The 14,808-nt window shown below is 48.0% G+C and overlaps 1 protein-coding gene across 2 annotated transcripts; it reads left to right on the forward strand.

Annotated features, from left to right (window-relative positions):
- The first annotated feature begins 41 nt into the window (after positions 1–41).
- Positions 42–14,016, forward strand: Anapc2 (anaphase promoting complex subunit 2). 2 transcript variants are annotated; one of them, XM_027422851.2, is made up of 13 exons: positions 43–239; positions 468–1,090; positions 1,460–1,592; positions 2,347–2,521; positions 4,003–4,122; positions 5,165–5,282; positions 6,344–6,525; positions 7,214–7,355; positions 7,604–7,679; positions 7,763–7,966; positions 12,954–13,083; positions 13,343–13,578; positions 13,658–14,016. In XM_027422851.2, the coding sequence occupies exons 1-13, from the start codon at positions 69–71 to the stop codon at positions 13,868–13,870; spliced, it is 2,523 nt and encodes an 840-aa protein (XP_027278652.1). In that variant the 5' UTR covers positions 43–68; the 3' UTR covers positions 13,871–14,016. The 2 variants fall into 2 exon arrangements, with proteins under 2 accessions (XP_027278653.1, XP_027278652.1); XM_027422852.2 differs by lacking the exon at positions 13,658–14,016 and having other exon boundaries at positions 42–239; positions 13,311–13,505.
- Positions 14,017–14,808: the final 792 nt, after the last annotated feature.

Here is a 14,808-nt window from a genome sequence, read left to right on the forward strand (position 1 = left end):
GGCGCGCCAGTCCCTTGCTTGCGTCATCACAGTGCGCTACATTGGGCGGGTCTGTTTTGTGGACGCTGATGGAGGCCGAGGCTGTAGCGGTGGCGGCGACGGCGGCGGCGGCGGCGGCGGCGGCGGCGGCGGAGGCAGTTGTCGCCGCCGATGACTGTGACTCTGGGCCTGGACAGGAGCTCTTGGTTGCTTGGAATACCGTGAGCACTGGTCTGGTGCCGCCGGCCGCACTGGGGCTGGTGAGGCCTGGGGAATGGTTGGCGGGCCTGTGTGGCGTTGCCTCGACTCTGCATGCTTTAGGTTTAGGGAGTCCATCTAAAGTCCTGTAGGGGACTCGCCTCCTTCCTCAGCTATCTGATTTGTTTGGTTCCTCCTGCAGCCTTTGGCTGCTGAGTTTTTTTTCTTTTTCTTATTCTTCTTTCATTTCCCTCCCCTCCTTTTACCTCTACCTCGCCCCTCTGCTCCAGGCATCTTCTCGTACCAGCGGTGCGGTTCCACCAAAGGAGGAAGAGCTCCGTGCAGCGGTGGAGGTTCTGAGGGGCCATGGTCTTCACTCAATCCTGGAGGAGTGGTTTGTGGAGGTGCTGCAGAACGACCTGCAGGGCAACATTGCCCCAGAGTTCTGGAATGCCATCGCCCAGCGCGAGAACTCTGTTGATGAACCCCAATGCCTTCTACTGCTCCTGGATGCGTTCGGCCTCCTGGAAAGCCGCTTGGATCCCTACCTGCATAGCCTAGAACTCCTAGAGAAATGGACTCGTCTGGGCTTGCTGATGGGCACTGGAGCTCAGGGGCTTCGGGAGAAAGTTCATACCATGTTGCGGGGTGTCCTGTTCTTTTCCACCCCCAAGGCATTTCAGGAAATGGTCCAGCGTCTCTATGGCCGTTTCCTGAGAGTCTATATGCAGAGCAAGAGAAAAGGAGAAGGGGGCACAGACCCCGAACTAGAGGGTGAGCTAGACAGCCGGTATGCCCGCCGAAGGTACTACCGACTCTTGCAGAGCCCTCTATGTGCAGGATGTGGCAGTGACAAACAGCAGTGCTGGTGCCGACAGGCACTGGAGCAGTTCCACCAGCTCAGCCAGGTCCTGTGAGTACTGCCTCCTCGGCCATGCCCCAGTTTCTTTGGATGCCCCATTTGTTCTGAATTCAGTAGACCTCTGTGTAGAGCTAGTGACAGGTGAGGTCTTTTTCCATTTTTACTTGCTGCCAAGAATTATTTTGGTTTTTCAAGACAGAGTTTCTCTGTGTAACAGTCCTGGCTGTCTTAGAACTCACTTTGTTGAGTTCCAGGTTGGCCTGGAACTCTCAAAGATCTGCTTGCTTCTACCTCCCAAGTGCAGGGATTAAAGGTGTGTGCCACCACTCTCCTGGACATAGGTATAGGGTATAGAAGGGCCCTCCTAGGTAAGGGACAGGTGTGTGTTGTGGGTTCTCCATGAGCAGGGATTTCCTCCAGGCATAGACTCAGTCTGCTGGAGAGGGTCAGCGCTGAGGCCGTAACCACCACCCTGCACCAAGTGACTCGGGAAAGGATGGAAGACCGCTGCCGGGGAGAGTATGAACGCTCCTTTCTTCGTGAGTTCCATAAGGTGAGACTTCTCCCTGGACTGTGACCTGTCAAGGGCAAAAGTGGACTTTCTGCAGACCTGATTGCAAGAAGTAGGCAGATTGACCAGGAGTAGTGATAGCTGAAGTTATCTTGGTGCTGTTTAGAGGCCAATCCTGGACCCTGGTGACAAGGACAAATCTGGTATGTACTAAATAGGCCTGTGCAGAATCCTATAGCTAGAAACAGAATCCTGGGCCAGAGGTGGTTCCAAGGGATTTCCCCAGACAGATATGGCAAGACAGGCCCACCAGACCCTTTTCTTTCCATTGCCCTATAAAATGTGTGCTCACTTAACAGTTCCTTCTGGATTAACCCACAGTCTGTACCCTAGCATGGAGTTAGGGTGTCTCAGTGAAGGCCTCTGGTTGCCGATAATATTGAGGTATGGTATGTAATTCTGCTATGGGGTTCCCAGCATTGTGGAAAAGCTAGGTTCAGCCCCATGAAGCTGTCCACCCTGTTTCTGCTTCACTCCTGACCTCCCATTTTTCAAGTATCTATCCCCTGTGGATGCCTGTTAGCCATGATGGGAAATGTTCAGAGTGGGTGTCCCCATAGTGATCATGAGCCTAGAGTCATGAGCCTGCAAGCTCTTGGGGCAGCCACATTGAGCCTTGGGCAGTGGAGTGCAGGTTTGGTGGCTCCTCTAGGGTCCTGTCAAAGGCATATGGCTACTGGGTCAGGCTGGATCATTTAAGTGTTATTACACCTCATACACTAATGATCTTCCACAGTGGATCGAGAGAGTGGTTGGTTGGCTTGGCAAAGTGTTTCTTCAGGACAACACTACCAGGCCAAGTTCTCCAGAAGCAGGGAACACACTGCGCCGTTGGCGCTGCCACGTACAGAGATTCTTCTACCGTATCTATGCCAGTCTGCGCATTGAGGAGCTTTTCAGCATCATCCGAGGTTGGTCCTGTCTCTTACCCTGCAGAACCTTCCTTTTCCAGAGATTTCCTATGCTTTACCTTCAGCTGTTGGCAAGGTGGTAAGTTGAGGAGAGCTGGACCTCCTGACATGACTCAGAGTCTAGAGCAGCACTGAGCAGGTGCTTCTAAGTATCTACTCTCAGTTTTTTGTTTTTTTTTTTCCATCTTGAGTCCTGCTTGCGACTGGCTTCATGTATCACTCTGTCATGTGTGGTTACTATTGATCAAGTGTGAACTTGTAGAAAGTGTGTAGGGGCTGATGAGGTGGCTCAGAGGTTGCTCTTCCAGAGGTCCTGAGTTCAATTTCTAGGAACCACATATTGGCTCACAAGCACTTACAATGCCCTCTTCTGGCATGCAGGTGTACATGCAGGAGGAACATTGTATATATAGTAAATCTTTAAAAAGAGAAAAAGAACTTGTATAGGATAGGGATGGAGAGACAGCTCATCAGTTAAGAGGATTTGTTGTTCTTACAGAGAACTCAGAATCAATTACCAGCACCCATGTGGCAGCTCACAGCCATCTGTAACTCCAATTCCAGAGGATCCAAAATCATCTTCTGGCCTCCACTAGTATCAGGCATGCACATGGAGCATATCCATACAGACAGACAAAAACTCCTTACAAGCAAATAGTCATACATATAAAAATTTCAAATCTTGACAGGCGGTGGTGGTGCATGCCTTTAGTCCCAGCACTGGGGAGGCAGAGGCAGGTGGATCTGTGTGAGTTCAAGACCAGCCTGGTCTGCAAGAGCTAGTTCCAGGATGGCCTCCAAAGCCACAGAGAAACCCTGTCTCGAAAAAAACAAAACAAACAAAAAAATTCAAATCTAAAAAAAAAAAAAAAAAAAGGGGCTGGAGAGATGGCTCAGAGGTTAAGAGCACTGGCTGCTCTTCCAGAGTTCCTGAGTTCAATTCCCAGCAACCACATGGTGGCTCACAACCATCTGTTATGAGATCTGGTGCCCTCTTCTGTGTGCAGATATACAAGGAAGCAGAATGTTGTATACATAATAAATGAAATATATATAAAAAAAAAAACCCACAAGATTTGAAGGCAGTCCTTATTAATTGCAAGTTATTTGACAGAATTGTTTATTTCTCTTTTCCCAAGAGCCTTAAGTTAATATCAAATTAAATTTCACAGCTAGTACAACTTTGGACAGTTCAGCTGCCTGCCATTGTACACCACAGAAGGGATTGACTGTGTTCTGTGAGTTAAGGTACTTGTGGGTATCAGAGTCTTTGAGAGTCAAACAGTCAGCTGAGTCTGTAGGCAGATGAAACAGTCATCTCTGTTCAGGTTGGCCTCTAGTGAAGATTACATTGAAAATTGTAATATTTTGTTATAATGGGTGTCTCTTGTCTGGGCCACTGCCATGATACACACACCATATACTTTAATGCTTATCACACCTTTTTACTTACCTATTCTTGTGGCATGGTTCTCTTTCAGACTTCCCAGACTCTCGGCCAGCCATTGAGGACCTTAAATACTGCTTGGAGAGGACAGATCTGAGGCAGCAGCTGCTTGTGTCCCTCAAGGTGGCCCTAGAGACTCGACTCCTCCACCCAGGTACCATGATGTGTGGCCACTGTGGATTGGCCATTCAAATAGCCCTCAGAGCTCACAAGAAGTTTCTGTTTCTAGTCCTGGATTTGTAGGCCTGAGAAGGGAACAGGTTAAGAAGCAATTTTTGAAGTCCTTGGGAGAGCTGGGTTAACCCTGAGATTTATCTATCTTTGGAGGAAGTCAGAGCCTGTCTGACTTGGTCTAAAGGTTGTATGTGGTCTTTCATAACAGGCTGCCTGGTAAGGCGAAGGTTTGCGTATTGTGTTTCTGTGACCAAATGCTTGATAGAATCAACTTTAAGAGTGGAAGGATTTATTCTCTTGGTCTCAGGAGGTTACAGTCCCTCATAATGAGAAAGGAATGATGGCATAGTCACATGATAGACAAGAGACTCCAAGACTTCAGGAAGTGATGTACTTCAGTACTCTGCTTACTAAAGGCTCTTTGTTGTTGTTTTTGAGACAGGGTCTCCCTTTTTTTTTGACCAAGTGGCCTTGAACTCACAGAGATCAAGCTGACTCTGCCTCCCAATTGCTGGGATCAAACCACTACACATAGTTTGCTAAAGGTTCTTGGGCCTTAAAAATAGCACCACAAGTTGGGAATCAAGCCTTCAAAACATGAGCCTAGCTTAACAGTGGTGGTGCCCACCTTTAATTTCATCACTAAAGAGGCAGAGGCAGGTGGATTTCTGTGAATTTCAGCCTAGCCTGGTCTACAGAGTGAATTCTAGGACAGCCAAGGCTGCACAGAGGAAACCCTGTCTCAAAACAAAACAAAACCAAAAAACCATGAGCCTATAGGGGACATTCTAGACTCAAAATATAACAGACTGCTCCTTGGAAAATTCTAGAGGCTGTGCTTATAAATCAATGGAATAATGGAATGGGGTAGGGGCAAGAAGGTAATATGCAATCTCCTCGAATGAAGGTCATATGGTAACCTTCAGATCACCAGACAGTTGTAGCCAGCTTCATACTTGTGTTTTGGCATTCAGGGGGCTGCTGAACAAGCTGTGATTTTTGGCTGCTCCTCCCCACTGTAGGTGTCAACACATGTGACATCATCACTCTCTATATTTCTGCCATCAAGGCATTACGTGTACTAGATCCTTCTATGGTCATCCTAGAGGTGGCTTGTGAGCCCATCCGTCGATACCTTAGGTAAGTGGCACTAGCACTTGGTTCACTCCTTCTACTGAGCTCTGTTCGGTGTTTGCAGAACCCAGAGAGACAATTAGTCTTGATATGGCATAGACATGTATTGCCTCAGGGTAGGGGCCTCTCCTTTTGCTAGTGCTAGGTAGTTGTCCTTTCCACCCACACAGTGTCCTTTCCACACACTGTATGGGGTGTGTGTGTGTGTGTGTGTGTGTGTGTGTGTACTCGTCAGGGCCTGCTGCCCCACCCCCCAATAGAGAAGCTTATCAGAGCCTAGCCTTGTTCAAATTTGACAGATTAGCTGGGCGTTGGTGGTGCACGCCTTTAATCCCAGCACTCAGAGGCAAAGGCAGGTGAATCTCTGTGAGCATCCTGGTCTACAAGAGCTAGTTCCAGGACAGCCTCCAAAGCTCGAAAAACAAAACAAAACAAAAACAAAAAAATCTGACAGATTAGAGAAGAGGCCTGGTATCTGTACAGCTTCAGCCTTAGGTACCTCTGTGGCCTCTCTGGTTTCCTTGGCAGAACTGGCTAGAAAGCCCTTAAGCAACAGAGTTTCTAGGTTTAGGGATTAGTGAACCAGGTGCCAGATTAGTGACCCTAGTACCTGACAAACTAATAGTGTTAGGTGCCTGCTCTGGATTTAGGTTTTCTGCCTCCTGGTGATGAGCCCATCTCAGTATCTCAGCCCCTGCTTTTTTTTAGAGTAGTGCTTTGGTTTTTTTTGTTTTTTGTGTTTTTTTTTTTTTTTTTTTTTTTTTTTTTTTTTGTTTTTTGAGACAGGGTTTCTCTGTGTAGCTTTGGAGCCTATCCTTGCACTCGCTCTGGAGACCAGGCTGGCCTCGAACTCACAGAGATCCGCCTGCCTCTGCCTCCAGAGTGCTGGGATTAAAGGCATGCACAACCAATGCCTGGCTTTTTTTTTTTTTTTTTTCTCTCTATGAAGCCAGATGGGCCTGTCTTTAGTAACTGTCAGTGAGCACTTCGCCACACTAGGATGGGCTGTAGCAGGTGTCATGATGCCCATGTACATTGTTGGTGACAGCAGCATTCAATCCCGGCAGGACACGAGAGGACACAGTTCGGCAGATTGTGGCTGGGCTGACAGGGGACTCGGATGGGACTGGGGACTTGGCTGTTGAGCTATCTAAGACTGACCCTGCCAACCTGGAGACGGGCCAGGACAGTGAGGATGATTCTGGAGAGCCTGAGGACTGGGTCCCTGACCCTGTGGATGCTGATCCAGGTCAGTTTTACCTATTGGCCTCACCTTAGTCCTCTCCTAGGCTTTTTTGGAGGTCTACTGAGTTCAGTTATGTTTGTTGCTACCCCTGCCTGGATGTAGCAGAATCATCATTGTCTCAAACTTGAGGGGTCAGAGGTCAGGGCCTTGCTTAACACCAGCCAGTTTGCTATATTTTTCCCCCTGTCTGGCTACCCCAGCTAGCTATAGTAGGTGCCCTTGTGGGTCATACATGAGAGAACAGATTCATGGGAAGTCTGAGTACCCCACTTCTGTCTGTGATTTGGTCCTGGTCCCCAAGTATATTAAGGTGGCATCCTTTGGCCAAGCCCCATCTCTTGCTTGGCCACAGTCTGCTGGGTTTTCAAGGCTGTGCATTCTTTGTCCTGCTTAGGTCTTAGTATGAACTCTACATCTTCAGCCTTTTAAAGGAAAAGCCAAGGACCTTTATTCTATTCCTGATTGAGGATCCAGGAAGCTGCTTGAAAGATAGGAGGCACTGTGGATCAGAACAGTTGCTCTGGGAACCAACCCTGGGTCTGCTGGGAGGCTTATTACTCTCAGCTGCCTAGGACTTTAAGAGCAAGCCCTTTAGGCCGTGCTAGACTGCTGTGTCTCGCAGATGAATTCTGAGGTGTCACTGTCCTTGTCAAGGTGCCAGTGGTATGCTCCCCTCCCCAATGCTGTGCAGGGAAGTCAAGTTCTAAGCGACGCTCTTCAGACATCATTAGCCTGCTGGTCAGCATCTATGGCAGCAAGGACCTCTTTATCAATGAGTACCGCTCGCTGCTTGCAGATCGCCTCCTCCACCAGTTCAGCTTCAGCCCTGAGAGGTAAGGCAAGGGGCTGGTTGACCTCCAGGGGGCGCTGAGGCCTAAAGCCTTCATTCTGTATTTGGAGGAAAACACACGGCTGACTATTCCTGCCCAAGATGGCCAAACTCTGGCCCTGGTGCTTCCTTCCTGCCTTCCCTCCAGCCCAGGGTTCTGGGCAGAGTGGGTTGCTTAAGCAGGCTGTCTAATTAGAGTACCAACTGAAATGGTGGCACACTGCAGCCCCTCCCAGAAACATGTCCTTCCAGGGAGATTCGTAATGTGGAGCTGTTGAAGCTGCGGTTTGGTGAAGCCCCCATGCACTTCTGTGAGGTCATGCTCAAGGTAAGTGTCCAGGACTCCCCAGCCAGTCTTCCTCCCACCCCCCAACATTCAGCCCAGGACATTAATGGGATATCCTTTCTTAGGACATGGCAGATTCCCGACGCATCAATGCCAATATCCGTGAGGAGGATGAGAAGCGGCCTGTGGAAGAACAACCACCATTTGGGGTCTATGCTGTCATATTGTCCAGTGAATTTTGGCCTCCTTTCAAAGATGAGAAGCTGGAGGTCCCTGAGGACATCAGGGCAGCCCTGGATGTTTACTGCAAGAAGTATGAGAAACTGAAGGTACAGCCAGTAGGCCTCTTGGTAGCTTGTATCTCTGTTCACACCATCAAACCCCACATGGAATTAGCCAGTGTGGCACATATGTCCAGGTAGCATAGCTGAGACCGAATGATGTGGAATCTGGAGTTGCAGTGGTTGGTGTGACCAAGTGCAAGGACCCTTCCTCCTGAGTGTGTGGTCAGTTACAGCAGAGGAGGCAAGCGTCTGACACACTCCACAGGTAGAGATGCCCGCAGTAGATCCTGGCTTGCAGACTAATGTGTGCTGGGACCCAGAGATGCTGAGAGGAGAAGGTTGTCGGGTGCAAGCATCCAGGTGGCAGGCGCCATAACTGAAAGAGCCTGTGGGACCCTGTAGGGATCAGGAAGGAGCAAGTAGATGAATGTGCAGACAGGTGTGGCGTGGGAACACCTGCAACATCTTGTTTGTGATTGGGAAGTGCTGAGTCTAAATGTGTTTCTTCTTGCAATCAGAAGGCTCCGTGCTTCAGGCTAAGGGGCTGTGCAGTCCCTTTGAAATGAGTCCCTGTGAGAACTTGAAAGCACATTTCCTTCAAGGGGCAACAAAGTGGGACTCGAATGGAGGGCCCTGACTAGGAAACTTAAAGAAGGGGAGTGTTGCCGGGCTGTGGCGGCACACACCTTTAACCTCATCACTCGGGAGGCAGAAGCAGGTGGATCTCTTGTGAGTTCAAGGCCAGCCTGATGTACAGAGCTAGTTCCAAGACAGCCAGGGCTGTTACACAGACAAACGCTGGTGGGGTGGGGTGGGGGGGGAGTATGGTGTTTGTTGCCTTTACTGACCCCAGGTGAAAGTGGGGTTCCTGGTTAACAGTGTGTCCTCATGGTGATGTCTAGTTACAGTTTTTAAGTACCATAATGCTACCACTTCCTGGTGGATGGTCTGAGTGGTCCTATATACTCAATTCCTCTCCCACTGTCCAGACTAATGCAGTAGTACCATACTCTAGTGTCCTTTATCTTAATTTTTTCTGGACACTGAAATGGCTCTAATAAACCCCAGGGCTACTATAAAAGATCAGGCCTATGGTCACAGTTCCTATATCATTCACCACAGAGCTCCTAGAGGAGGATCTTGGCTGGGTCTGTAGGTGACTCTGTAGACCATGTATTGTGACACTTTTGCAGGTCACAACTTTAGAACCAGTGCTTCGAAGCTACACTGGCTGTAACCAGGGGAAGCCACTGATGCTGCCTCCTTTCTATCTTTGAATTGAATTAATTGGTACCTCTCAAGAGCTACAGGGGTTACAGAGGGACTCAGAGCATCACTTGGCCACCAGAGCAGCAGAATCAGTGTCCTGAGTGCTACCTTAATGAAAAACTGCAATTGCAGGGTTTACCAGATTAGAAATGTATTGATATTGGGGCTGGAGAGACCTGGGTTCAATTCCCAGCACCCACGTGGCAGCTCACAGCTGTCTGTAACTACAAGTTTGACACCCTCACACAGATATACATGCCGGAAAAACACCAATGCAAATAAAATAAAAACAAATTATTAAAAAAAAAGAAATGTATTGATATTAGGTTGTGCTCCCCTCAGAATGCTGTAGGGGGAAAGATCCTTCCTGTCGCTTGCAATTTCCAGTAACCCTAGCTGATCTAAGTAAATGTTATATCTTTTGTTTTTGTTTTGTTTTGTTTTGCTTTTCTAGACAGGTTTCTCTGTGTAGTCCTGACTGTCCTGGAACCCATTCTGTAGACCACTCAAACTCACAGATTTGTCTGCTTCTGCCTCCCTTGTGCTGGGATTAAATGTGTGTGCCACCACTGCTACGCTGGTAAATGGCATTTATGTCCAAGTTTTCTCAATGTCTGTTTCTCTCTTCTTGGGATATTAGTTATATCAGATTAAGGACCCATTCTGTTCCAGGACAACCCCATTTTAATTTAATTTAATGACTCCATTTCCAAATAAGGCCATATTTGAAGACAGGACTCTGAAGTGTCACTGGAATTAAGTAAGGCTTTACTATCTCTTTGAAGATAACACAGTTTGGCCCCGACAGTCTGTGGTTTTTCTAAAATTGTCTTCCCATGAGCAGAGTCCATTTAGCTAATACCAGTATCTCCAAAATTAACCATCTCTACATCAACTCTTAAATCTCTTCTAATCTAGGCGTGGTGGTGTATATCTGTGATCCAGCACTCAGGAGACTAAAGCAGGACAAGTGGTTCAAGGCCAACCTAACACTGAGACCCTCTCTCGCTCGCTCGCTCTCTCTCAAAAAAAAAAGTCTTATCCATCTATGTAAAGCAGGTTTCTTTTCCAGCTTGATGCTGTGAGGTTGTCTTGTTCCAGAGCACAGTGTTGAGACAAGTCTAGTTTAGAAATATGCTGGGTGGTGGTGCAGGCCTTTAATCCCAGTACTTGGGAGGCAGAGGCAGGCTGATCTCTGTGAGTTCTAGGCCAACCTGGGCTACAAAGCTACACTGAGAAACACTGTCTCATAGAAAAAAAGAAAGAAAAAGAAAAGAAATAGGCAAAAGGAGCAAGTAGAAGGGTCATGAGCCCTAGCCCTTGGCTTGCCAAGCAACCCCACATGTCAGTATGGAGTTTAGAACTGTCTCTGTCACTTTCATTCAAACTAGCATTATTGCTAGCATAAAACTCAAAAACTTTGGTGGATTCCCATGAAATTTTCAGTGTCTAAGCTATCAGGTAATAGGATGGTCCAGAGCCAGGTGTGGTGGTACATGCTTGGAAGGCAGGCACAGCAGCAACACTACTACTTGAGGCTAGCCTGTTCTGTATAGCAGTTTCAAGACAACCAGGACTATTTAGTAAGGTTCAGTCTTAAAAAAAAAAAAAAAAAAAAAAAAAAAAAGCAAAGAAAGTGGAAGGGATATCTTCCTGCATATCCCATCTGTTTACTGGTTTCTCCTGAGATGATGGGTTGGATCCAAGTTACATTTGACTCTAGCAAATGTCTAACTACAATCTGGCAGTTTTGTGCTAGCTTTTTCCTTCGGTGTTCCCCATTTCCATCTGAGCCCTCACCAGAAGGTCCTCAATGCCAACATTTCTCCCAACATTGTTCTCCGTGGTGTTTTCCATGGAGTGTGCATCTTCTGGGATGACAATGGCTTTCTCCTTGAGCCTTCACCAGCATTATCCTTTTCGTCCATGTTATACCAGTTGTCTCCAGAAAGTCTAGGCTTCAGCCTCCATGTACTTCCCTATTGCACATTCCCGAGGCCACGCCAGTATTTCAGCTCTTCATTTAGATGATAGTAACACTCACTAGAACCATAATCTTCTTGGTGGTTTTTGTCTGTTTTTTGGTTTTTCGAGACAGTTTTTCTGTATCTTTAGAGCCTGTCCTGGAATTCACTTTGTAAACCAGGCTGGCCTTGAACTTACCTCCTCTACTTCCCGAGTACTGGGATTAGAAGCACGCACCACCACCACCATTTATTTATTTATTTATTTATTTATTTATTTATTTATTTTAAATTCTTAAATTATTTTTGGCTTTTTGAAACAGGGTTTCTCTGTGTAGCTCCAGCTGTCTTGGAACTCACTCTGTAGACTTGGCTGGCCTTGAATTCAGGCTGGCTTCTGCCTCCCAAGTGCTGAGATTAAAGGCATGTGCTACCACTGCCTGGTAGAATCTTCATTTATTGTGACTGCTATAGCGAAGTGTTAGGGACTGGGTAGTTTTTGTTTTGTTTTTTTTTTTTAGATTTTATTTATACAACATTCTGCTTCCATGTATATCTGTACACCAAAAGAGGGCACCAGATCTCATAAGGGATGGTTGTGTTTTTGTTTTTGTTTTTTTCTGAGACAGGGTTTCTCTGTGGCTTTGGAGGCTGTTCTGGAACTAGCTCTTGTAGACCAAGGAACTGCCTCTTGTGGTCTCGAACTCACAGAGATCCACCGCTGGGATTAAAGGTGTGCGCCACCAACGCCCAGCCTTTTTGTTTTGTTTTTGGGTGGTTTTTTTTTTTTTTTTTTTTTTTTTTTTTGGTTTGTTAAGGGATGGTTGTTGTGAGCCACCATGTGGTTGCTGGGAATTGAACTCAGGACCTCTCGAAGAGCAGTCAATGCTGTTAACCTCTGAGCCATCTCTCCAGCCCTCGAGACAGGATTTCTCTGTATTGTTTTGGAGGCTGTCCTGGAACTCCCTCTGTAGACCAGGCTGGCCTCAAACTCACAGAGATCAACCTTCCTCTGCCTCCCAAGTGCTGGGATTAAAGGTGTGCACCTCCAGTGCCCCGGCAGGACTGGGTAGTTTTAAACAACAGAAGTATGTTGTTTTAGTTCTGGAAAATAGAAGTCCAGTATCAGGGTGTTGGCAACACTGTGCTTTTTCTGACACCTAATTAATTAATTAATTTGAGATGGTTTCTCTGTGAAGTTTTGGCTGTCCTGGAACTCTTTTTTTGGGGGGGGGGGCAGCTTTGGAGGCTGTCCTGGAACTAGCTCTTGTAGACCAGGCTGGTCTTGAATTCATAGAGATCCACCTGCCTCTGCCTCCAGAGTGCTGGGATTAAAGGCGTGCGCCACCACCACACAGCTCCTTCTGATAACCTGTAAGAAAGCACTCCCTTGCTTTCCCAGATTTTGGTATATCACCATACTTTATGCCTCATAGCCACTACCTTCTGTGCCTGTGTTATAACCTTGTCCTTTTCTTGAAAGAATGCAGGTTTTATTAGATTAAGGCCACCCTACTTCAGAATGACCTCTTCTTAACTAATTACACCTACCTGAACTCTGTTTGCAAATAGCTCATGTTCTGGGGTACTGAAGGATCCAACATGAGAGGGATATAATTTATCAGCAGTGCCCATTGTTATATTATGGTTGCTCAGGAGCTGGGCACTAGAACAAGGTCTCCTGGGATGGCATTGGTATATAGGCTGTTTATTGGTACAGGAGCCATTCCTTGCCAGGTAACATGCCATATGAGCCTCTGCCTTGCTCATCTGGGTTATTCTTGCTGATTCCTGCCCAGGCTATGAGGACCCTCAGTTGGAAGCACACCCTGGGCTTGGTGACAATGGATGTAGAGCTGGCTGACCGCACCCTGTCTGTTGCAGTGACCCCAGTGCAGGCAGTGGTCTTGCTGTATTTCCAGGACCAAGGTAAGTCCCTAGAACCCCACCTGGTCTGCCTGAGCACCCTACCGTGGAGCCAGTGCAAGGTACTACTGTCTAATGAGCTGTGAGGTGACGCACTGCCCCCCACTGCCACCCGGTTTGGGCAGGAGTCAGAGGTAGCAACCATTCTTTTTACCTGTGAGTCAGGCTGGACAATGCACATCCCTATGGGGGCCAGCTGGCTAACAGGAATTAGAAGGTATAACCTTCAGTGTCCCCAGCATCCCTGTGGCTCTGCACACAGCCAGCTGGACCCTGGAGGAGCTGAGCAAGGTGGTGAAGATGCCTGTGGCATTGCTGCGGAGGAGGATGTCAGTGTGGCTGCAGCAGGGTGTGCTACGGGAGGAGCCTCCAGGCACGTTCTCTGTTATTGAGGAGGAGCGGCCTCAGGACAGGGACAACATGGTGCTCATTGACAGTGATGATGAGAGCGACTCAGGCATGGCCTCCCAGGCTGACCAGAAGGAAGAGGAACTGCTGGTGCGTTGGCCACTTCCATAGTGGGCTGGGGGTGGGCCAAGTAAGTGGCTGACTGACCATGCCTGGCTTCTGTTCCTAGCTCTTCTGGACATACATCCAGGCCATGTTGACCAACCTAGAAAGCCTTTCTCTGGAGCGCATCTACAGCATGCTCCGAATGTTTGTAATGACTGGTCCTGCACTGGCTGAGATTGACCTGCAGGAACTTCAGGGCTACCTGCAGAAGAAGGTCCGCGACCAGCAGCTCGTCTACTCTGCAGGTGTCTACCGCCTGCCTAAGAGTTGCAACTGATGGCCCCCTTCCAGGCTCTGACCCATAGCATTCATGCCTATGTGGAAAGACAGCTAGGATACCTTCTGACCCCATGTCCATGTGCCCAGCCTCCACCCATTCCCTGCCTAACACCCAGAGTACAAATTAAAGTAGATTGGTTCATCCTTTTGTGTAGTTTTTTGGACCCACATGGTCATATATAGATTTGTCCTCTATGGCCACCCTAACTTAGCTCTGTAGGGCCTATTTTCCCAGTAGCAGGTAATGGGGCTACCCAATCAACCAGGCTTACTCCAGTCTGTAGGGAGACACATACCATGCCTCCTAAGGGCTGGCTACAGGTGTGCCTGACCACACCTGTCAGGGTATGGTCAAGGTGAGGTCAGGAAGCAAGGCACACGGGACCCTTCTCTCTGGCTGGCCTTCCTGCCTTGCTGTCCCTGGCACACTCTGGCTTGTGTTTGGCTGGTGTTTATCTGAATAAAGATATCTTAACCTTACAGACTACGGATTGTCTCTCGTTATACCTGGCGCCCTGAAACCCACGACCCATTCGTGCTCAGAGCAAGCCCCATTCTGGGGCGGCCTCTGCTTTCAGAGCCGAAAAGTCAGGAAAGGCCTTCTGTACTTCTGTGTTTGGGCAATAGATTCCCTGAAGCTGTCTGTTTTCTATAGACTGCCCAGGACCCATGCTGGGACTTGTTTGGGTAAGAATAAATAGGGTTAGCTGCCCAGAGTCTCCTGAGTTAGACTTGTAGTGCCATCCTGCTTTTGTGGCCTCTAAAGGAACTCTTGGGTCTTCACATCTGTGTAGCCTTTGTGGAGCCAGTGCCAGCCTTTGTGCTGTCAGAACATTTGCACTCCATCAGATCTTCCAAGGTTAGACAACCTGAGTCAAATACATTCCTTGTGTCCAGCAGGACATACCCAAATGGCCAGAGGATTAGACCTTGGAA

Source organism: Cricetulus griseus, chromosome 6, assembly GCF_003668045.3.
Source record: "Cricetulus griseus strain 17A/GY chromosome 6, alternate assembly CriGri-PICRH-1.0, whole genome shotgun sequence".
NCBI classification, from domain to species: Eukaryota; Metazoa; Chordata; class Mammalia; order Rodentia; family Cricetidae; genus Cricetulus; species Cricetulus griseus.

What these genes read in the sequence shown, in the direction of transcription:
- Anapc2 (XM_027422851.2), top strand. Translation starts at nt 69, where the DNA reads ATGGAGGCCGAGGCTGTAGCGGTGGCGGCGACGGCGGCGGCGGCGGCG. An exon ending in GACTCGACTCCTCCACCCAG is followed by an intron (nt 4,123 to 5,164) that starts GTACCATGATGT and finishes TCCCCACTGTAG; the next exon opens with GTGTCAACACATGTGACATC. An exon ending in TTCAGCTTCAGCCCTGAGAG is followed by an intron (nt 7,356 to 7,603) that starts GTAAGGCAAGGG and finishes ATGTCCTTCCAG; the next exon opens with GGAGATTCGTAATGTGGAGC.